The 25,451-nt window shown below is 39.5% G+C and overlaps 1 protein-coding gene across 1 annotated transcript in view; it reads left to right on the top strand.

Annotated features, from left to right (window-relative positions):
• babam2 (BRISC and BRCA1 A complex member 2) overlaps positions 1–25,451 on the top strand; it is a 187,484-nt gene that overhangs the window by 32,105 nt on the left and 129,928 nt on the right. The window contains exon 5 of the mRNA XM_048596535.1: positions 14,979–15,173. Within this exon, the coding sequence (XP_048452492.1) occupies positions 14,979–15,173 (195 nt within the window). The remainder of the gene's footprint in view (positions 1–14,978; positions 15,174–25,451) is intronic.

Consider the following 25,451-nt stretch of genomic DNA (forward strand, 5'->3'; position numbering starts at 1 on the left):
TAGTCAAGAGCAAGCACCGATAATCGGATGCAGGACTTCATTATGCAATATGCACTCAGCACCTTGCCTCATTGCAGCCTTGGTTTAAACATGGACAAAAGAGCTGAATTCCAGAGGTGAGGTGAGTGTGAGCCCTTGACGTTAAGCCTACACTTGACTAAGTGTGGCACCAAGGATATGAAGCAAAACTGGAGTCAATGGGAATCGAGAGAAATTCTCCACTGGTTTGAGTATTCCTGATAGTTGTTGGAGGTCAGCTATCTTAGTTCCAGAACATCTCTGCAGGAGTTCCTCAGGGTAGTGTTCTTGGCACAAACATTTTTAGCTACTTCATCAATGACCTTCCCTACATCGTAAGGTCAGAAGTTGGGAGTGTTTGCTGATGATTACACTATGTTCAGCACCATTTGTGACACTTCAGATACTGAAGCAGCCCATGTTCAAATGTAAGAAGATCTGGACAATATCTAGGCTTGAACTGAAAGTGACAAATAACATTCGTGTCACACAAATAGCAGGCAATGACCATCTCTGAAATGAGACAAAACAACTATCATCCTTTTGATATTAAGTGGTGTTGCTATCATTGAATCCACCATTATCAACATTCTAGAGCTTACCTATACAGCTATAGAAGTTATACAATCCCTGCAGTATGTTCGCAGACAATTTGCTCGAGTCCACACCGACCCTCTGAAGTACATCCCACCCAAACCCAGCCTCCTACGCTATTTTAGTAACCCTGCATTTCCCATGGCTGATTCACCTAGCCTACACATCCCTGGACACTACAGACAGTTTAGCATGGCCAGTCCACCTAACTTGCACATCTTTGGACTGTGGGAGGAAACCAGAGCACCTGGAGGAAACCCATGCAGCCACGGGGAGAATGTGTAAACTCCACACAGACAGTCACCCAAGAGTTGAATTGAACCAGTGACCAGAACTGAACTGTACTAGCCGTATAAATGCAATAGCTTCAAGAGTAGTTCAGAGGTAGCTGCAATGGGTAACTGTATTCCTGACTAGCCAAATCCTATTCCACATCTACAAACACAGGTCAGGAGATTATGGTGGGATACTCCCCATGTGTCTAGGTGAATGTAGCTCCAATAAACATCCAGACATTTGACACCATCCAGGACAAAGCAGCCTGCGTGATTGGCATCACCTCCACAATCAACTACTCCAACCTGTACTGACATTCAGTATCAGTAGCACATACCATCTACAAGATGCATTATTGAAATTCACCAAGGCTCCCTAGACAGGACTTTCCATGACCATGACCATGCCCATTTGGAAGGACAAGGGCAGCAGATATGTGGGAATACCACTATCTGCAAGTTCCTTTCCAAGCCACTCACCATTCCATTATCTTGGAAATATATTGCCATTGCTTCAGTGTAACTGGGCAAAAATCCTGGAATTGCTCCCAACAGAATTGTGGCTTCACTTAAAGCACATGGACTGCAGCGATTCAGGAAGGCAGCTCCTCACCATCATCTCCAGGATAATTAGGAGTGGGTAATGTATGCTGGTCCAGCCAGCAACACCTATGCTCAACGAGTGAATAAAAAGGATCAAATGATATTTGTGCTTAGAGGCAGAAGGTATGGTTGTGATACGAAATGACGACTTAGCACCTGCCTTTACCTATAAGGAGATCCCACCTCCCCACAAAGCATGGTAGTATAATCAATGTTTGATTGGAGAGACAATGTCAAGATTTCAATTATTTCTACCTCTGTAACATTGTCCATTTTTACCTCTGTCTCAGCTCATCACCTGCTGAAATCCTCATTCATACATTTCTTACCTTTGGCCTCAACTATTCTGGCACATTTCTGGTTGGCTTCTTGTTTCTTACCCTTTGTAAACTTGAGACTCTGCAGAATTCTTCTTGTATTTTAAATTCCACCAAGTCCCATTGCCCGTTCACATCCATGGCTTGCTGACCTACACTGGCTCCCAGTCGAGCAACATTTTGATTTGAAAATAGTAAATATCTTGGTTTCTGCCAAAGCCTTGTCCCTCTACATGTTGTAAACTCCTCCCCTGTCACAACTCAGATATCTGAACTCATCTATTTCTGGCTTTGAGTCAGTTCCCAATTATAAATTCTCCACCATTAGTGCTCGTGCCTCCAGTGTTTGGGTCCCAAGAAATATCCCTCCGTCTCTGTACCTTACTTTCCTCCTTTGTAAGACGCTCTTTAAAACCTACCTCTCTTACCAAGCTTTTGGTTTTTTGACCTCTTTTATCTCTTTTTATGCATCTCATTTTGATACTTGGCTTTAGGATGCTGCTCTGTATTTTCTTGGGCCATTTCATTAATGTGAAAGATGCCATCTTATCAAAAAAAAGTTATTGAAAGCCCAACAAAAACAACCAGAATCTCAATTTGGTAGATAAAATTGGAAAGAAAGGCACCAGCAGGTTTTTTTTTTATTTTTGAGGCTATTTTGTTTCTCTTCTGAATAACTCATTGGTAAAATATCTCTGCACTAGACTAAATTTCAGTACATTAAGCTTATGAAGACAGGAACACTTTACCAAACAAAGTGGGTGGGTGATGCAACGTAATTAATTCTCGACACAGTAATAAGGTTTTATATTACTGAGATTAGTCAGCAACCACAGCAGCAATTGTTTCTGTTCCAATCAAAGAAACAATGGAATTCTTTTTTTTGTAACCTATTGAGTGGTGCAGCATGATGGTGTTCTGTTGTTTTTTTTTTTGTTTGGATGAAATGATGCTAGACAAGATGCTGATCATTTACTATGATGTAATCTTCCAGGAACAGAGTTGACTGTTTTTCCCTGAAAGAGACAATGTCCTTTTTGTTTCTTTAGTCGCTCAGATTAACTGAGCGTAGTCTTTGGAGGTCAAAATAAGTGAAGACAGACATTGGCAGTTGCAAGTAGGTTGAGTGTCACAGTGTATAGGCAGTAATGTGCTTTTGAATCCATCAAAAGATAATGTTGCCAATATATATGGAATTGGATCATGTATATATTCCAGTAAAACAGGGTATCCTGTATAAAAATAACTAAGAAAGAAAAGATGAAAGTAACTGAGTTTCCTTGAATAAACTGAATTTATTGTGTTTACTTTCTTCTTGAGTGATTTGTAGGGGTTGGCATTGATGAGAATGGGGACATTTGTTGATGATTGATTGATTGCACAATATTTAGTGCCATTTGAAACTCTTCAGATACCGAAACAATTCATGTCCAAATGAAGTGAAACCAGAATAATATCCAGGCTTGGACTGACAGGTGGCAAGTAACATTCACGGCACACACATGCCAGGCAAAGACTATCTCCAAAAAGAATTTAACCATAGCCCCTTGACATTCAATGACAGTACCATTGCTGAAACCCCCATTATTAATATCTAGGGTTTTACCATTGACCAGAAACTACAATGGCTACAAGAGCAGGACAAAGACTAGGAATCTTGCAGCGAATGATTACCACCATCACACACCACCAGCAACCCCCAATTCCCCTGGCCTGCCAGATCCTATTTGCAATCTACAAGGCACTGGTAAGGAATGCGATGAAATTCTCCCCACTTACCTGGATGAGTGCAGTTCAAAAAACACTGAAACTTGATACCATCCAGGACAAGCAGCTCATTTGATAGGCACCATGTCTCCAATTGCTCAATTTCTCCACCACAGATACAGTAGCAGCAGTATATACCGTCCACAAGATGGACTGCGGAAATTTATCAAGGCTCCTCTGATAGCACTTTCCAAACCCATGACTGTTATGATCTGGAAGGACAAGGGCAGCAGATACATAGAATTACTGCCACCTGTAACTTGCCCTTCAAGCTACCTACTGTCCTGACTTGGAAATACATCATTGTTTCTTCAGTGTTAGTGGGTCACAATGCTAGAACTCTCTCCCTAACAGCAACTAAGTGTACCTAAACCAAATGGACTTCAGTGGTTCAAGAAGGTCGCTCACCACTACTTTCCGAAGAGTTATTAGGGATGGGCAATAACTGCAGGGAAACCCACATCGTCTGAATGAATATAAAGAAAATGCAACATACTAATTTCAGTGTCTTGTCATTAGTATGTGTTTCCTGTAAGCCATGGTTTTGTCCTGGCATTTTGTTGATTTCCTTTGACTTATTAAATCAGATCATAAGTTGGGAGGTGGGAAGGAATTAAGTGACGGAGACTTTAAGAAGAATATGCCAACTTGAAACTGCAAAGACTTTATAATAGTAACAATAATAACTGAGGAGAATGTATGAATAAAAACAAACTCCAGAGTTGCGACCTGGTTAGGTGTTTTTTATTGTGTCTTAGAAAGTGGAGAAAATGTTATTGATCGTGGTACTGGGACACCAAATCATGGAGATGTGATGAGATGTATACATGGAGTATGCTGGGTGGAAGAATCTGGAAAAAAAGCGATAGAATTCAGTTAGTCCTCTTTTTAAAAAATTGATTGAAGTTGTAACAGCTCTATCCGAAAGCTTAAAGATCTTATTGAAGACTTACCATGTGCAATCTTTGCCATACCCCTAACAATCACAGTAATGATAATGGATTCTGGACTGATTTCCACTCAGAAGAGCATTTACTTGACCAGTGTTGTCTATGTTGGAATCAGTGTTTTGTTGTCTCCCCTCTTTGCCTTTTCTTCCCCTCTTCACCGCAGCCCCATCCATCTGTCTGTACTTGTACTTGCCCTGCGATTAAGAAAATGGGCCCGTGCCTAGAGCTTTCAGCATTTCTCAGTCCGGCAAGGCTTTCATTTTTGTAACCTGGTACCTTTTTTTTTATCTTGTTTTTCTTAACTTCCCTTTACTTTATCACTGTTGTTTTTCTAATCCTCTCACTTTTTAATCTCTTTCTCTCTGACTTCCTCTCCTTGTTAATACCTCTCTCACTCTCACCATCACATGGGAAGCAGCACCATTATTGTCCCACTTTTCAGGCCTGTTGGACCCGAGTACTGCTTTTCGGGTTGACTCTCAGTGCAACATCACATTATATAAATTCCACGGTGAGTAATTTGCTAGAGACAATAGTCATTCCTCAAAAAAATTCAGTACAGAGTTTTGTACATTTAGCCTAGTTCAATTGAATCCATATATGAACAGTAGAGAATAAAGCTAAAACTGGGCTTTTGCCAGTCAAATCCACTTTCCTGTTTGTATTGTTAGAACACTTAAAAGTATGGACTGATAAAATTAAACACAGAATTTTTCTGATGCCAGACTTTACATAGATATTTTTAGACATTTGACAATTATGACATTTAATCTTCAAATTGAGACATGGTGTTATAAAGATCATCACTTAATCAAGCTGAAGATACCAAACTATTAATAGACTTAAAGCTGGAATTAGAGCATGGATTAGTCATCAGAAATGAAGTATTAATCCACTATCATGAAAACGTGCCTCATTGCACAAATAATGTGTTCATGCAATGCCTACTTTGCAATATATTCAACCCAATTTGAGAAAGACCAAGAAATTCCAGTGTATGGAAAGCTTTAGTTTCTGTCATATATTTAGTTTCTGCCACTGTAGCTCTGTCAAATGTGGTAGGATTTGGCTTACTGTGACCATTTTGTATTAACACCTGAGAAAAGCGCGCCTACTGCACAAATATTGTACTTTATCTTTGTCTTCAAAGCCAGCTAACTTTTTATAAAGTGCCATAATCACTAGTGTAGGAAAGTCCAGTTGCACAGAACAAATGGTGTATATGACCAAGTAACTGATGGTCATGGCAATGTTTGATAATAAGTGTGAATTGGGCCATTTGCTCTTTGATTAGTGTTGTGAGATCTATTCACCTGAGATGATTTGGCATCAACTTCATGTCTTTTTTGAGAAATCTCATCTCTAACTGTTCAGCACTCACTCAAGACTACCCTGAAGTGCCCGCCTCCATGTCAATAATTAGATGTCAATAATTGTTACATTATCTCTGAAAAAGAACGTGTGAACCTACAATCTTCTGATTCAGAGGAAGTAGTTGTATCTGGACCCAAGCTGACCATTTAGTACACAGAACTGTTGCAACCAGAAAACAGAAGAGACTTCCAATCAATTAATATGGCCTGGTTTTGAACCAAATTCCAAGGGGAAAGTAACCAAGATGTAAAATACCTTCTGATCCCCTAAAACATTTTCAAAAGCCTGCAATGACATAAACACATTGTGTCACAACTCACTGATGTAGCACACTGGAAAACAAGCCTTGCTATTCCTGGAGTCATCATGAAAGAAATACGCAAAATCCCCAAACTACTTGACTTAGAGATCCAAGTTAATAGTAAACATGGACCAGGTTTCTTTACCTAACTATAAATAACTTGATTACAAGTAAGCAATTAAACTCAATCTCTACAAATTAAAATTCTAAATCCCTTATAAATTTCCCTCTCACATACACACAGATGAACATAAACAGGATAAAAAACACAGATGGGAAGAGGGAAAACTTGGGAAAACAGTTCTGTAATCTTTGTTCTCAAGGTTTGTTAGTTTGGTTCATGCTGATCCAAAAGTTTCTCCTTGACCTTTTTGGAAATGATTCCACTAATTTGCAAAAGGCACAGAATGGCTGTTTCACTTATGAAAAGTCTCTGACTAATCCAATTCAGAGTCACAACTTGCACCATCTGAAGGAACAGTAAGCTTGTTTTCTTCTAGTTTAAAGTAGCTTACTCCTGCTGTCCATGTAGTGGTTTCTCGATGTCTTGCGCACAACCTGGGCCGTTCGGTGAACCAATCAAGTTGTTGACAGCCTGAATAAACCTCACTGAATTTTTTTGAAGAGATGGCAAAGGTGAAGGCTAGTCTGTATGGATGTTATTTAAATGGACTTGCAGAAGGTATTTTATGAAGTCCCACACAAGAGACTGGTAACAAAGGTAGAAGCCCAAGGAATTGAGGGCAAATTACTGACATGGCTGGGAAGTTGGTAGAGTGGCAGGTGACAAAATGTAGAGATAATGCGTAGGTCCTCAAATTGGCAGGATTGGTGACCAGTGGTGTCCAAAAGTCTCTGTATTTGGGGTGGCAGTTATTCATTATTTATTAACTACTTAGACAATGGCATAGAATGTCATTTATCCAAATTTACTGATGACCTACTTAGGCTGTGTTGTTGACAGTGTAGGTGACAACATAAAATTACAAATTACAATTGATACACAAGGTGAATGGGCAAAACAGACAGGTGGATTTCAGTGTAAGCAAATGCAAAGTTATTTGTTTCGGGCTGAAAAAGGATAGATTAGGCAACTTTTTCAAATGGCACGAAGCTAAATTAGTTGATATCCAAAGAGACTTGCAGGTTCAGGTGCATAGGTCTTTAAAATGCCCTGAGCAGGTGCAGACCATAGTGAAGGCGGCTCATGGAATGCTAGCCTTTATATCTAAAGCACTGAAGAATAAGGATGCAGCAATTATGCAGCAGCTACACCCACTTGGGAGTACTGTGAACAGATCTGGGTGCCACACCTTAGGAAGGATATATCGGCCTTGGAGGGAGTACAAGATAGGTTTACAAGAATGATACCTAGAGTACCGGGGTTAAGTTATGAGGAGAGATTATACAAATAGGTCTGTTTTCGCTAGAATTTAGAAGGCTAAGGGGTGATCTGACTGAAGTCTTCAAGCATAAGCTTACCTTTATTGGTCAGTGAATTGAGTGAAGGAGTTGGGAGGTCATGTTGGGCTGTACAGGATACTGGTTAGGCTACTTTTGCAATATTGTGTGGAATTCTGGTCTCCCTGCTCCCAGAAGGATGTTATGAAACTTGAAAAGGTTCAGAAAATATTTACATGGATGTTGCCAGAATTGGAGGGTTTGAATTATAGGGAGAGGCAGAATGAGCTGGGGCTATTGTCCCTGGAGCATCGGAGACTGAGGGGTGACCTTGTACAGATTTATAAAATCATGAAGAGCACGGATAGAGTGAATAGACAAGGTCTTTTCCCCAAGTTGGGGAAGTCCAAAACAAGAGGGCAGAGGTTTAAGGTGAGAGGGGAAAGATTGAAAAGAGACCTAAGGGGTACTTTTTTATGCAGAGGGTGGTGTGTGTATGGAATGAGCTGCCAGAGGAAGTGGTGGAGGCTGGTACAATAACAACATTTAAAAAGCATTTGGATGGGTATATGATTAGGAAGCATTTAAGAGGGATGTGGGCTAAATGCTGGCAAATGGGACTTGATTAATTTAGGAAATCTGGTTGGTATGGATGAGTTGGACTGAAGGGTCTGTTGCTGTGCCGAACATTGCTATGACTTCATATTAAAAGGAAAAAGCAGGGTAGATAATGATAAACAATTTCCACTGCTTGGGAATTCTAGAACTAGGCGGCATAATCTGAGAATTTGGACCAAATCATTCAGGAGAGATGTTAGGAAGCACTTTTACACGCAAAGGATGGAACAGGTTTGGAATTCTCATCCATCAGCTGCAATGGATGCTCAATCGGCTGTTACATTTATGTGAAGCAATCTCATATTTAAAGTTATCTATGGTATTGAGACATATGAGTCAAAGGCAGTCAGGAGTTAGGTCACAGATCAGCCATGATCTCATTGAATGCTGGAACAGACTCGGGGCTGAATGGCCTGCTCCTGTTTCTGTGTTCCAGAGGACCTTTTGTCATTGGTAATTGATCCCTAGTTCATAAACCAATCGGTTTCATTACTAAACAACTCCTTGCCTCCAGTTCATCTGCACGTTAAGACCCACAGTTACACAAACAGGGTTTACAAAACATATTAAATCCTTACTTGCAAAGCATGTTATCCATGTAAATTCTTGGGTTTCATAACAGTTCTTTCTCATTTTAGTCACTGTTTCAAAAAACAAAACAGCTAAAAATATGGTCTTTACACTGGCATTTTTATATCTTTTTCTTTTTGGTGTGTGAAGATGCATTCTGAGATTATAGCTCAGCCAGGGTAAAATGTTTTGAAAATATTCTTTCTTTTATCCCAAAGAGCTATTGCCTCTTCCTGAAAATTTCATTGCATTCTACATTTTTAGAAAGTCCTTGGTCTCTGACTGTATTCCCAACTGTAGCAAAGATCAGCCAAGATTAATTGTGATGGGACAATGGGAGGTGAGACACTGCATAAAAATGAGTGATCATTTGCTAAAAGCAGAAGATCCACAATGAGAGTTATAGCTGGTGCAATGACCACTTAATCAAATAAGATTGATCAATAAACATTTGGTGGAGTTGGCGATCTTTTTTTTTATCTTAAATCAAAACTACGATCTGCAAATATGGACCATGAGTTTAGGGTTCAGTGGTGAGGCATATCAATTTAAAAGTTTTAGCCAGAATGGAAGAATCCCAAATTGACTTAGCATTCATGCAACTTTCAAATCATCTCTGGCAATTAATACAATTAAAGAAATCGTAAACAACAATCTTTGAACTCTGGAACTTTTGCTAAATGAATTCTCCAGGAAATCTATTTCAGTCATTTTTACTTTGAATACTACAAGACCTAGAAGATACTAGTAGAAGGAAATGTGTCTCAGAAGGAAATTGGATAATACTTGGTAAGGGAAAAAGTCATGATGGGTAAAGAAAACAAGTGGATTGCAATTTCAGTGAGCCAACAAGTACAATGGGTTTAAGGCTCAATGATACATAATTCTATGATTTTTCAACTTAAATCAGTTCTGTTCTGTACAGCACACTGTTGTAAATAAATGATTCAATCCTTTTTTTGAGATACATTTGTACTCTTGGATTGTAAATATTACATTATTGACTGGCTGCTTTACTTGGTATAGTGACTAATTATGATGTTCCATGCAGCATTTTATCATTTTGAACTAGCACATTTACAATCTCCACTATCACTCATTACTAAACATCTGCGAAGTTACTTTTTTAAAGTCAATCATACAGTATTTATCGTACTATGCGATTCCTATATGTAAATTATTCTATGATGACTAACCTCATGTAATGTAACCACACCAGTTGAAATGTGTCTGTGTACTCATTGGAAAACCACATTCCTCGTAGTTTCAGTTTCAAAAGAACTGGTGGTAACTGATTACTAATCACTGAACAGCACATGCTGAAATCATTCTTAAATTTCGCTCTCATTTTCTACTTTTGACATTTCTGCTCTGTGCAGGAAATAGTTGACATAATTTTCTTTGACCATCCTCCTGTCTCCCAGCACCTCCATCACCAAATGAATATGTGATGCTGTGCTATACATCTCGTGTAGGTGCTTGAAAAGTGCAATGTTGTTTGTAGATTATACCAGAAGGCTTAAATGCCCTTTAGTGGTCTGGACCCATAGACAGCAATTTTCAATCAAACTAGATATTACAGAATAAAAAATTGTTATTGTTTGGAAATGCTTTTGTTGTAGAACATACTGAGATTAAAGTCAAGGAGGGTCACATTAATGATAGAATCATAGAATCCCTACAGGCCCTTCGGCCCAACAAGTCCACACTGACCCTCAGAGAATCCTACCCAGACCCAATAACCCACCTAATTTACATATCCCTGAAACGCTGCAGGCAATTTAGCATGGCCAATCCACCTAGCCTGCAAATCTTTGGACCGTGGGAGGAAAGCGGGGCACCCGGAGGAAATCCGCGCAGACACGGGGAGAATGTACAAACTCCACACAGCCTGAGGGGTGGAATCGAACCCGAGTCCCTGGCGCTATGAGGCAGCAGTGCTAACCACTGAGCCACTGTGCCACCCCTTTTCTTCAATTTTCGAACAAACCTTTGGGTGTTAAACTGTTAATTTAGTTTGTCAGTTTACGTCAGCCTAAGGCTTTCCATTCTTCGATTTTGCTGTTGGAATGATTTTAAAACCATCCATTATCACAGTAGGATGCCTGCCATTTCACAGTTTGGAAGATTTACTAAAACCTGACGTTGGAATGTTTGACTCACTATTTCATTATCCAACCTAATTTTGCAAATCAGGAATCGGAATGCTCAAAATTCTTTTAAGAGTGTATCTCTGCTTACGTTTTTTTTTGGTAAAAATAGCTTGTGAAATGTAAGATTGATACTGTTGTTTAGAAGGATCACAGGACCTGAACTGCTAACTCTGTTTTCTCTTCACTGATGCTGCCCCACCTGCTGAGTTTTTCCAGAAATTTGTTTTTGATTGTCTCAGACCAAATTTGAATTATTTGTTCCGTGGTCAGGGACAGGAGGATGCAAGTGAGGCAGGTATAGGGACTCGGGTAGCATTCAAGAAGCCTTGGCCTCTCGAAAAGCTATAAGGTTTTTGTAAGCTATGTGGACAAGAGAACTGCTGCATGACTGAGTGAATAGCCACAGCACCTTGCTACAGAGATTCAAATGGGAGGGAAGGGAGAATAGGAATGTAGCTGTGCAAGGGGACAGTATAGTGGGATAGATACTGTTCTCTGTAATGTCAAAGTAGGACATTAAGAGCTTCTTTAAAAGGAGAGAGTCTGAAGTGAACACCGACCTCTTAGAGAATGAGGCTGTGAAAGTAATAATGAAAATCAGGAAATGGCAGAAAAATTGAATAAATACTTTGCATCAATCTTTGTGGTAGAAGACACTAGCATTCAAAAAAAAATCAAGGAGCAAAATGTGGGGTGGAAATAAGTACATTAACTTTCACTCAAGAAAATGTATGAGAGAAATTAATAGGGCCAGAAACCAATACATCCCTTGGGTCTTGGGGAAGTGTTCTCGGATATTAAAGGAAGTAACTACTGACACAGGAGATGCAGTGGTAGTAAGTCTCCAAGAATCCTTAGATTCTGGAGGAGTCCTGAGAAATCAGAAAACAACCATAGGAACACCATATTCACCACGTCTGTTCTGAGGAAGGGTCACCGGACCCGAAATCTTAACTCTGTATTTTCCTTCACAGATGCTGCCAGACCTGATCTTTTCCAGCAACTTGTTTTCGTTTCTGATTTACAGCATCCGCAGTTCTTTTGGTTTTTATTTAAGAAATAGTACGTCGTATTGCTTTGAAGGAAATCTGAACTTGGGGTGGTTAATTGCTTGGAAGCTTACTGGGCAACTAGAGTTTGGCAGCTTCTGTTAAGGGAAAAACAGAAATATTTCTGTATCAGCCAGTGCTGAATTATGAATGGTATTGAAATATATTGTGTATTTTAACATCCAGCTTATTGCAGTCAAAATCACTGCAGGATCTTACATAGATAGTTCAGAGTAGGCTGTGCCAAGATTTTTATAAGTTAATCATTTTAACCAGGCCAAACCTGTGTAAATACACTTTGAAACAAGATGATGATACTAACATTAAAGTAATTTTGTATATCATCCATATAACTAACTGCTAATGCTGAAATTACAGTCTAAAAGTAATGCATTTCAGTGAATTTCTTCTGAACAAGTGCTAAATGATAAGGGTAAAACCATACCTATTGAAATGTGGTGGGAGATTTACCTAAATTTTGACATGTTCAAATATTTGCTCAAATGATTTATGAAAATGCCTGTTTGTGAAGGCTTTGAATGACCAAAACTATTTGTTACTGTTTGTAAATTCTTAAAAAAAGACTTTCTGCAACTATAAGTTGCTTTTAAGACATTGCCCAACTCATGATCTGCACATTCTAATTACTCATTCGAGTTTGATAAAGAGGCATGGAGGCAGGTTCTAAGATATCTTCTTAATGAACTTGTATATGCTTTTCCATTACAAGTACATTGCAGGGCTGTGGGGAATGGAGCTAATTAGATATCCCTTTGTGGTGGCCCTGACTGGAGCTTAAACGTTCAGTACACCGAGTTTAGGGTGATACTTTTCTATGATGTGGAGGTGCCGGGGTTGGACTGGGGTGGACAAGGTCAAAAGTCACACAACACCAGGTTATAGTCCAACAGGTTTATTTGAAATTACAAGCTTTCAGAATGCTGCCCCTTCGTCAGGTGAAGTGAAGAATAGCATACAGGCACACATTATATAGGCAGAGAGATCAATGGGCAGAGAGATCAAAAGATCATGCAAGTGGTGTGAGTGGAATGTTGAATAATAAGTCTCTGCAGGTGGTCAAAAATGTCAGACAGTGTGAGTAAAGTGTTAAAGACTGAATAGTAAGTGAAGGGTTGACCTATGATGATATTAAATAAGGCAGAGAGATAAATACAAAAATTAAAAAATAAAGTGGTGCGTGGAGACAAACCAAATGGCTGGAATAACATGATAGGTTTAAGAGTCACGTGGCATGGGTCTAACCAAATTAACAAGTAATCCAAAACTGTACAAACTAATGAAAGAGATCATAACAAGTTATCAAGGTGATGGTGTTGAAACAGACAGAAAGGAAGATTTTACAAATACAGAACAGTGTGGTGGGGTGACATGTAGCGCGGCATGAACCCAAGATCATGGTTGAGGCAGTCTTCATGGGAATGGAACTTGGCTATCAGTTTCTGCTTGGCAATTCTGTGTTGTTGTGTATCTCGAAGGCCAACTTGGGGATGTTTAACCAAAGATCGGAGGCTGAACATCCTTGACCACTGAAGTGTTCCCCGACTGGGAGGGAACATTCCTGTCTGGCGATTGTTGCACAGTGTCTATTCATCTGTTGCTGTAGCATCTGCATGGTCTCACCAATGTACCATGCCTCAGGGCATCCTTGCCTGCAGTGTATGAGGTCAACAACATTGCCTGAGTCACATGAGTATCTGCTGTGTACGTAAATGGGTGGTGTTCCCACGGCGATGGTAGTATCCATGTCAATGATCTAACATATCTTACAGAGGTTACCATGGCAGGTTTGTGTGGTGTTGTGGTCAATGTTGTCCTGAAAGCTGGGTAGTTTGCTGCAGACTCTTAAACCTATCATATTATTCTAGCCATTTGGTTTGTCTCCTGCGCCACCTTATTTTTAATTTTTTGTAATTACCTTTCTGCATCTTAAGTGGATTAAAGATCATCTCCTTCACTTACTATTCACCTATTGACACTTAACTCACACCGTCTGACACTCTTGGTTACCTGTAGAGACTTATTTTTCAACACTCCACTCACGCCGTTTGTATGATCTTTTGATCTCTCTGCCTATAAATTCTGTGCCTGTATGCTATTCTTCATTTCACCTGACGAAGGGGCAATGCTCCGAAAACCTCTTGATTTCAGATAAACCTGTTGGACTATAACTGGGTGTCATGATACTTTTCTAGTCAGAGTTTTATTCACAATCCCCTATCACAAAATTCAAACACGTTGATTGATTGTTTGTTCCCTTTTTTGTTAAAACAACCTGTTCGGTCATGGGTTTGAACCCAGTCTTGCTGGCTCACTGCAACTGTCACAAGACCCTCTTGTTCCCAGCATAAATATTTTTAATCAAACTGTTCCAGAATGTCACTGGCCTTCTCACTTAGAGATGGGAACGCTACCACTGTGCCACCAGAACCTTTAAGGATTAAGAGCTTTTTTCCAGCAAAAACTCAATTGTTGCACAATTATCACTTAATAAATATCTGATCACCACTTGTTTTCTAGTTTCATTTGATATCCCTGCCAGCCGTCTGTACAACTGGCAATAGCTCTTTTCTGTATTATGTGATTCAGTACAGTTTTCTACAATCAGTTACTGTAGCCAGCTACAGATATAGACCTGTGCCAAGAATAAACTAGTATTTCAGGGAAATGCCAGTCAAACGTTGCTGTCAGAGTGAGACGACTTAGCCTTTACAATACTGCACAGTAGAATCCAGTAGCCTTGCAGAACTCTGTCATCAAATACAGATGTGAAAAGGGGGCAGAGCATTGCATCTTCATGTCAGCAACAAGAAATGTTTAGTAAAGTAAAAGCACCTGTGAATGGAAACGCATGGTGTGGTCTTAATCCAATACAAGTGTTTGAAATGAATTTGTGTTGAGGTCAATGAAGAGTTCCAGAACACTAATCCAAATGTTTTTTTCTGTCTCTGTCTTTGCCACAATATGCAGCATCTGAACGACTGGAACTCCCAGAATCCAGACTGTCTTCTGCTTGTAATTAAAGAACTGGTGCAGCAGTACCACAAATACCAATGTGATCGACTCCACGAGAGCTCACGTCTTATGTTTGAATATACAGCACTGCAGGAGGGTCCGGAATTTGGAGACAACATGGAAATCTATGCAGGAAGAAAGAATAACTGGGTAAATTTGTTGTTTAATAGGCATTAAAGAGGAAAGAACTCGAGCAATTTTTGTTTGTTTCCAATAGTACCAACAGTAATCAGAGGATTACAATATCATTACTTCAGTACTGTCTAGGCCTATGTCTTCTCCATCTCAAAATCCTGATTTTGTTTCTAAATTATTATTTTAACGTAAAAAGTATTACTTTCTTTTTCATTCATGATTTGTATTCGTTACTGGCCAAGTCTGTATTTATTGCCCATCCCTTATTGTCTGGAAGCCATTTAAGAGTCATTACATTGCTGTGGGTCTGGGGTCACTAGTAGGCGAGATCTTGTGAGGAAAGCAGATTTTCTTCCCTAAAGGGCATTAGAACCAAATAAGTTTTTTTTACCACAATCAACAGTGATTACATGGTTGCCATTAGGCTAATTTTTGATTACAGATTTTTTTTTAAACTCAGATGTCGCCATCTGCTATGGTGGGATTCAATCCACATCCCAGAACATTAGTCTGGGTCTTTGGATTACTACCCCAGTGACGTTACCACTAAGCTGCTGTCTCCTGTATTTCACCAGTATTTGATAGTGAAGGGTGTTTTGTTGCTGACTTAAGAGCATGCTATTATTCCATAGATCAACCTAGTCATAACATAAAGACTAGAAAGAAATCCTCACAACCAAAGTGTTGTTGTTATTATTAATTATAATATTTGTGTCATATCTGGAATCTACAATCATGCGTATTAAAGCTTAGAATTTTGAAATATATTTGGTAAAGTGTATCTTATATTGTCAAAGGTTCAATGATTTTTGTTCCGCCTCCTGTGGTACTTTAGTACCAAATACATCACCAGAATCAGATGTACATATTTTTAGCAAAACAGAAATTGCTTGACAATTGCTGGAGTTTCAGATTTCCAGCATTCACAGATCTTTGTTCTATTTTGGTAAATATTTTTAGAGTGTATGTTATAATTATGTAAGGGAAGCGCTGTGTTATTTGGCATTGTTTGGTGATACAGTTGGTAACTGTATTTTCAGAATGGCAGAGAGATTTGCATTTGGAAGTGTGAAAAAGATGATTTACATTTAATTACATGTAGGAAGTGTCATTATATCTATTGGGCATTTGGATAGGGAAAAATTAGCTGCACTTCTTTGTCCAGAATAGCAAGAAGCATCCAGAATATTGTTACAGTTACACCCGTCCAGACAAGTAGAATGTAGTGTTGTGGTCCAGATCAAACCCCTTCAAAATATATTAAGAAGATAGCATTGGTTCTAACTTTTCCTTATTTTAAAGCCAAGTGCCAGTCCTTGTGTTCCAGATGCAAATCAATTGGTCAAACTACCAATCTTGAAGCAAAACATACTTTATTCATACACTATGGTTAGAATACAACTAAAGAAGAAAGAAATTGGAATAACTTAACTCTATGGAAAAACTTAACAGAATAATAGATTATTTAATTGCTAAACAGTAACTGTTTGAATATTGTATCGTCCCATTTTTTAAAATAGATTGTATCATAAGCAGTTTTCCAGTCTAGGAAAAACATAAAGAGAAAACTGTGTGTGTGCTTATCTCCTCTGTCTTAAAACCTCTCTTCAAAAGGGCATAATAAAAGCCATTGTATTGTCACGGTAGTAACTTACACATCCAACTTGTGCCTCAGTGCATTTAAAAAGGCTTAGAGTATCAGGATAAAAGTAAAATACTGTAGATGCTGGAAGTCTGAGACAAACTGAGAATACTGGAGAAACTCAACAGGTCTGGCAGCATCTGTGGAGAGAGAAACCAATGCACTTTTCGAGACTGATACGACTGTTCTTCAGATCTGAAACCAACACACAGAATGTGGGAGAAACTCAGCAATCATAACTTTTCTTAGCTCTGAAGAAGAGTTATACCAGACAAAATGTTAACTCTGTCCACAGATGCTGCCAGACCTGCTGAGTTTGTCCAACGCTCTATATATTTATTTGAATATCAGAGTTGATCCATTCACTGTAGAAATATCCATTTTCTGAGCTGTTCGAATAACTGTTCCACTTATGTGAACCCTATTGAGTTATTTCTTTTCAGTGGTGACTCTAATATATTGCTTGTAAGGATGTGGAAAAATTGAATGCTGAAAAGTCAGACTCTTCAGTTGTGGATGGTCATGAGGTGGATATAAAAAGTTAGCTTTCTCAGCGCTGCTCATATCCGATGAAAGAATAAAGATATAAGCATCATAGAGAGAAATTCAGTGATAGCTGGGGTGGAAGGGGAAAAGTTAGAGGTGTGTTTTAGGTCATTGAGAATGCCAGAAATAGAGGTGGAAATGATGGGCAGGGCAGCAGAGAAAATTCCCTTTCATTTAGATATGAAAAGGTCTGTGAGCTTCCCGGCTGTGGTATCTGCAGTTGTATAGATTTAGATTATTTGATCACGCTGGAAGAATGACAAGCCCAGATACACAGTAGCTATGCATGGATATATATTACATAGGTGTGCATTATTTTATTTTCCCCTTTTCTCATGCCTTGAGACAAACAATGTACATGCTTATGACCGTTTTTATATCTATTCCTGGAATAGGTCACTAGCCTGCTGTCAGAAGCCACAGCTTGAGGGACACCATTTCACGAAAAACATAGCTGACCGTGAAATTCTCCTGTTTTTAATTACCTGCCCTCGGCATATTAGAAGGATTTACAGGTTGATAGTTAACTTGTTTGGCCACGTTATGAACGCAACTTCCACAGTCATGCAGTCCTGAAATAGGATTTAAACTTCTGAGCTTCTCTGTCACAAGACCTTCTATCAATGCTGGTGTTTTTGATTGATTCACTCCAGCCCTTTCCTATTTTTTTTCTCTAAATCTGCCGTCATAACTGTCAATGCCGTTAGCCCTTTTTTTTTTCCCCTTAAATGTATCTATAATAGTCAATCCAACCATTTTATGTGCAAGAGAGTTCCACATTCCTACTCCTCTTTGGGTAAAGGAGTTTCTTCTAATTTCTTATTAAATTTCTTGATGACTGCTGTACATAGCCTCTAGATTTTATCTACTGCACAAGAGAAAACTTTCTTTCTGTGTCCACTCTATTCATAATTTTAAAAGGCTTTGTTAGGTCACCTGTCAGCAGTCTTTCCTCAAGAGAAAGAGTTCAACTCCCTTGATCCTTTCTCAATATACATGTATCTCCATGCATTTCTGATATCATTGTTGTAGGGTTTCTCCACCATCTCTCAGGTGTCTCTATATTCTTCATAAAATATATGTTAAGACAGACAGGGGCGTGTAGTTGCAGCAGGAGTTGTTTTACCTCTGTGCTTCAGTGGGCATTCCATCTGCTCCAGCAGCCTTGTTCTTAGCTGGCAGACGGCCTTCTCTACTTCATTCAGGGCTGGGGAGTTGCTGAGCTGGCAGTGTGTAACATGCAGTGGGATACAGTCAAGGAAGCTCGGATTGACAACAGAGCCCTGGTTGACAAGGTCTCTGAAGTGCTCCCCCCATTGTTGTTTGATGACTTCTTTGTCTTTGATAGGAGTCATTCCACCCTTGGCCAGCAGTGGGATGGGGCCTTGGGTGCTTGGTCTGTAACAAGTCTCGACAGCAAAGAAGAAATCCTGTACATTATGGTTGTTAGACATTCATTGGGCATTCAGTGCTTTCTCCACCCACCGCTGGTTCGTTGTTGGACCTTGGCCTTCAGTCACCTGTGCGCCATCTTTTTCTCTTCTGAGTGCGGTTGCTGTTTTGCATTCAGAAATGCCATGTGCTTCCAGCTTATCAGTTCTTGGATCTCCTGATCATTCTCATCAAAATAATCTTGGATGTTTCCTGGTTAAGTGACCGACTGAGGTTTTTCAGGATTTGATGGAATATCTCCACCTCCAGTGTGCCAGCGCAGTCTTTGGCTGCCTAAGGAAAAGGGTGTTTGAGGACAACAACATAAGATCCGACACAGAGATCATGGTTTACAGAGCTGTGCTGGTTCCCACCCTCCTATATTGCTCTAGGATATGGACTGTATGCAGCAGACGTAAAGGCGCTGGAGTAGTAATACCAACGCTGCCTGTGCAAGACCCTGAAAATGACTGGGAAGCCAGACGCACCAACACCAGCGTCCTCAACCAGGCCAACATAACATCCCCAGCATCGAGGCTTCGACCATCCTTAACCAACAGCGATGGGCTGGGCATATCGTCCACACGACCTACTCAAGACTCCCCAAGCAGGCGTTCTACTCCCAGCTCCGAAAAGGCAGGCAAGCTCCTGGTGCACAGAGGAAACATGTCAATGCTACCCTGAAGGCCTCAGTGGGAAAGTGCAGCATTGCCACTGACACCTAGGAATCGCCGGCCCAAAACCGTCCAAAGTGAAGGAGGAGCTTCCGGGAAGGCATCAAGCATCTTGAGACTTGCTGTTGGAAAAAAGCAGAAGCCAGGCAAAAATGATGAAAGGTGAGTGCTGCTACACCAACACCCCACCCACCCCTTCCACAACCACCTTCTGCCCCAAGTGTGGCAGAATCCATGGAAGCTGCATCAGTCTCTACAGCCACCTACAGGTTCACTCTGCGAGTGGAAGAGAGTCATCTCGTCTGCAAGGGACCGCCAATGACGATGATGAAAATATGGTGACCAGAATTGCAGACAGTGACAGGTTTGATAAAAGTTTGATACAGCTCTTAAAAGAGACTATGACTCTGTGACAAGCGAGGTGTGACAAATCCAACATTGTAAGTCTCATCACAGTGCCATCTACAGGAGTTCCACATATTGAAAAAAGTGTGGACTATCGAAGAACTGCCTTAAGTACAAAATTGATGCATTATATTTAATCTGGTTATCTGTAAATGTCACTTTTTTTAAAAAATTACTTCACTTCAGTTTTTATATCATTTAGCCCATTGGGATCTTTTAGAAAAGTAGTTGCTGTTGATTGCGTGCTCTCTGTTCCTGATGAAAGTAGTAAACGGTTTGGTCATTTTTCCTGCATACAAGGGAAAGTATGAAAACTCTTTCGTTTCCACACGTTTCCTCTGTAACCTTCAGTCCTTTTTTTTTAGGACAACACGTGATGAGAGGAAAAAAACAACTTTGTTATTCTGTACTTAATGATGTTAGGTATTCTGACACTACTGCTGTGAAGGTAATACCCTTCATTATCAGAAATATTGTCCTTCATATTGCTTGTTATGTCATGTCCCATCTACTTTATCTCATGGTTTCAGTAGGCATTCACCATTTATCGATTTGAAGAAGAAATGAGAGTTGTTGTGGTGCACTATCTAAGTTTCCAACCTCAATCTTAATTATATTTTGCCTCACAACTGTCACTGCATCTAGAATTAATTTTGTGTGAAGTGTTTTGAGATATTTCTGAGACACATGATAGGAAATATATGAATTTTATGTGCTGTATTGGAGAAGCTTTGTTGAAGACTGTTTAGATTGGTAGTCTTGGAAAAGTTTTTAAAAAAAATCCAGAACAAGATAACATGTCATTTCCTTCTGTTCAGACTCTGGGCAAATGCCAAATGACTTCCTTTGTTGAGTTGCCAATGACCTTAATGCTCTTTGAAAATTATAAAACATGTTTCTGGTCATAAATGTTTCAATTTGCCTGTAATTCTTCCAAAACTGTGGCATGTACTTTTTCACATCCCGTTGTGTTTTTTTTATTGAATTACGTATTTCCTTATAGATTTTTCATTTGAACTTACTAAATCCTTAACAGAAAAGGAAATGGACCGATTCAAAAGCAGTTAAGAGCAGTAGGTCATAAGACATGCAGTCAAGGATTATACTCCATTGTTACAAGTGCAGAGCTTCCCGAACATTTTCCAATTGTGATCTCAAATGGAGTGTTGAAAATTTTCACGACTCCCCAATGGGAATTGTGACAGAAGTAACGAGGAACATGGAGATCAGGGGCCTGTGCCAGTGGGAACACAGTTGTTATGAGTAGATCAGGGCTCAGTGGTGGCAATTGCTGCCCTGAGAGCTTGGGACCCCAAAACTTCAACTTAGAACTCCACTTGGTGTCCTGTCCCTAACTTGGGAAAGACCTGTACTGGGAGATACATGTGATATTCATAAATAGAAGCATTTTTGTAATAGGAAATTAACAATAAATATACATCCATTTATGGCAGAATATTTCCGATGACTGCTCCAGCAGCCTCAAGAAAGTGTGTTGGTAAATCCCCAATGATCTACCCTTTAACATTGTCCTCTTCCTTATACACAAAGCATAACATATCCCAAAGTGTGGGCTCAGTTGTACTGCTTCACCATCTTGCTCTATTCTGCCAATATTTCTCAACTGTCGCACTCCTTATCTGGATTTCTGTCTTGATTACCTGCGATTAAATATTGCTAAGACTGAAACTGTTGTTTTCAGCCCTGATCTCAAATTCTGTACCAACTACCTTCCCTGTTCTTTCTGAACTGGATTAGAGTCATTGAGCTTTATAGCACTGAAAGAAGTTATTGCCGATTGTGTCCCCACCATTCGTCCAGCATCTATCTACTTTAGTTCTACTTTAGCCATTAGCTTGCAGCCTTGTGTGAGAATTCATGTCAGGACCCAAGCAATCTCTTTTTTTGACTTCTGCAGCAGTCTGGGATACATCTCATCTGGGTCTGGGAATTTATCCAACTTCCAGCCTGCTAAAACTGCAATTTTCTCCTCCTTCCCAATTGATGTATATCACAATCCTCCTCGATTTCTATACCTATGCCATTCATCTCTATCATGAATACAAATACAAAATGTTCATTTAAAATTTCACCTACATCTTCTAGCTCCACACACAGTTTGATGCTTTGGTCCCAACTGGCCCTACACTTTTCCTGGCTATCATTTAGCCCCTGATATATTTGCAAAATGCTTTTATACTTTCCTTTATTTTACCCGCCAGTGTTTGCTCATGGCCTGTCGTAACATTCCTAAGTTCTTTCTTGAGTAACTCCCTACAATTTCTGTAAGTCTCTCGGGCTTCCAATGTTTTGAGCCCCACCCCCACCATCGATACAAACTTCACTTTTATTTTCTTTATCTAATCCTTGATATCTAGGGTTCTCTGGATTTGTTGGTCCCACCCTTCACCTTTACAGGAGCACGTTGGCCCTGCGCACTCACCACTTCCTTTAATGTAGATATTTAGATATGCCGAGTAGTGAGATTGCAGTTGGTGGTTGAATACAATTTTGCTCCTGTTGATGGCCCCATAAGCCTCCTGGATGGTTTTGCATCCTAGATCTATTCAAAGTCTATCCCATTTAATATGGTGTAGTGCCACACAACATGTTGTAGGATATATTCAATTTGAACAGGAAACTGGACCTTGTCTCCAAAATAGCAGTGTGGTGGTTATTCCTACTGATAGTGTCGACAGCTTGGCTAAGGGTGCCGCTAGTTCTGGAGCATGAGTCTTCAGTACAGTTGCTGAAGTGTTGTCATGGCTATCGTTTCTGCAGCATCTAACGCCTTTTCCCATTCCTTGGTATCACATGGAGTGAATGAATTTAGTTGAAGACCAGCATCAGTGATCTTGGGGACCTGAGGAAGAGGCTGAGATTGATCATCTACTTAGCACTTCTGGCTGGAGATGATTGCAAATGCTTTCAAATTCTTCCTATTTACTTGCTGTATGTATTATGTGCTCTTGGTATGAGTATACCCAAATCTCTCTGAACATTGACATTTAGAAGTTTCATGGTTTTGTGGATTTTTTTTTGGTAAGTTAAATTCTGCTTCTCTATTCTTAGTCTCAAAGTGAATAATCTCACTGTTGCCCACTCATTTAACCTGAAACTCTTTTCAGTCTCTGTGTCACCTTCACCACTTGCTTTTCCAAATAACGTTTTCTTGTTCTTTTCTTGTTTGCAAACTTAGATACATTATATTTGAAGCCCTCATGTAAGCCATTAATACAGATCGTAAGTAGATTAGACACAAGTAACCTTGCAGTACCCCACCATTAACTGCTTACCAACTCAAAAGAATGCCTTGTTTCTTCCAGTTCTCTGTAATGGTGAATCCTCGTTCTGTGTTATCCTCAATCCCATGAGTCATGATTTTCTGTAATATCCTTCTCATTGAGTCGTAGAGATCTATAGAAATGACCCTTCGGTCCAATTCGTCCATGCTGACCAGGTACCCTAAATTGATCTAGTCCCATTTGCCAGGATTTGGCCCATATCTCCATAAATCCTCCTTATTCATATACTTTTAAATGTTGTATTGTACCAGCCTCCACCATTTTCTCTGGAAGTCCATTCAATACATGCACCACCCTCTGCATGAAAATGTTGCCCTTTAGGCCCCTTTTTAAATCTTACCACTGTTAGCTTTAAACCTATGTCCTTTAGTTTTGGTCTTCCCTTCCCTAGGGAAAAGACCTTGGCTATTCATCCTATCCATGCCCCTCATTATTTTATAAATCTCTAGAAGGTCACCCCTCAGCCTCTATACTCTAGGAAAATAGCCCCAGTCTATTCAGCCTCTCCCTATAGTTCAAACCCTGCAATCCTGGCAACATCCTTGTAAATCTTTCTGAACCCTTTCAAGTTTCACAACATCTTTTCCTTTAGCAGGGAGACCAGAATAGCATGCAGTATTCCAAAAGCGGCCTAACCAGTGTCCTGTACAGCGCAACGTGACCTCCCAACTCCTGTGCTCAATGCACTGACCAGTAAAGGCATGCGTACCAAACACCACCTTCTCTACCCTGTTTACCTACAACTCCACCTTCTAAGAACTATTAACCTGCACCCCAAGCTCTCTTTGTTTGGCAACACTCCCCAGGACCTTACCATTAAGTGTAAAATGCAGCACCTCACATTTATCTAAACTAAATTCCATTTGCCACTCCTCGACCCATTTGCCCAACTGATCAAGGTCCCTCTTAAATGTTATCAAATGTCTTTATCCTGTTTATTAGTTACATCCTCAAAAAATCTCCAACTGATTTGTTAGACATGATTTCATTTTCTTAAATCCATGTTGACTCTGGTTAATCATAATATAATTTTATAAGTGCTGTGTTAACACAATACCTAAAAATGGAACCTAGCAGTTTACCTTTGATATTAGGCTCATCTATAGTTCATCATTTTCTTCTTTCCCTCACATATTAGGATGATGTCTATCACCATCCAATGCTGCAGAATTGTTCTAGAATGTAAGAAATTCTGGAAAATCAAAGCCAGTGCGTTCATCATCCCTATAATTATTTCTTTTATACCGGATAGAAATCATCAGGTCTGGAGATGTTGCTATTTAGTCCCATTAATTTCTCCAGCACTGTTTATTTGTACTGTTTTTTTTTTAATTCCTCACTTTCAGCCAACTCTTGTTTCTGATTATTTTCTGGAATGTTCCATTGTGGTTTTGGGCCGATAGGCAGATGCAGAGTATTTGCCTCAGATATCTCTACTGTCCCTTTGTTCCACATAATAATTTTAGCTGTCTCTATCTGTAATGGCCCCATGTTTATTTTTACTAATCTCTAATTGATGAACTTATAGAAACGTTTGCTGTGTGTTTTCATGTCACTGGCTAATCTATCCTTCTCTTCTCTTTGCTCATGAAGTTCTCCCAATCCTCAGCCTTGCAGGTCTTTCTGGCAACATTGTGACCTTTCCCCTTTCATCTTTAATACCTTATGTTAATTTGAGCAATTTTTTCATTGCATTATGTGTTTAAGAAATGTGCTTTTATTACATATTGTGTATTAATCTTTAAAAGCGAAGCATTGTTTGTCTACCATCATATATTTGATTATAGTTTCCCAATCGATGTAAGTTTTGGACTTCATGGATTTTTATATTGAGTTTGAAAATAATTCCGTGAATTTAGGTCACTCTGCCTGACATAGCTTTACTAGCCTCATGTCACGATACTATTAAATATTAAAACAAAAAACAATAAAATTACCTTCTATACAACTCATTAACTAGTCATTCACATTATTACTGCTAACTTGGTTTGTCCACTCTACCCAAAATAATGATTCCCAGGATTACTGTATTATGTTTGTTACTGTTGTTCTAATTTTCTGACACACTGCCTTCCACTACAAGTATTGTTGGAGGTTTATAGACAATCTGTACTAATGTTTTCTGCCTCTTAAGTAAATTGGGTTGTGTTCCCAGATAATTATATACATATAATTGCTATCATCACAGGTCCTACGTACAATATTCTGGAACAAAAACAAAGTTGCTGGAAAAGCTCAGCAGATCTGGCAGCCTCTGTGAAGGAAAAAACAGAGTTAACGTTTCGGGTCC

Source organism: Rhincodon typus, chromosome 5 (assembly GCF_021869965.1).
Source record: "Rhincodon typus isolate 14 chromosome 5, sRhiTyp1.1, whole genome shotgun sequence".
Taxonomy (NCBI): Eukaryota; Metazoa; Chordata; class Chondrichthyes; order Orectolobiformes; family Rhincodontidae; genus Rhincodon; species Rhincodon typus.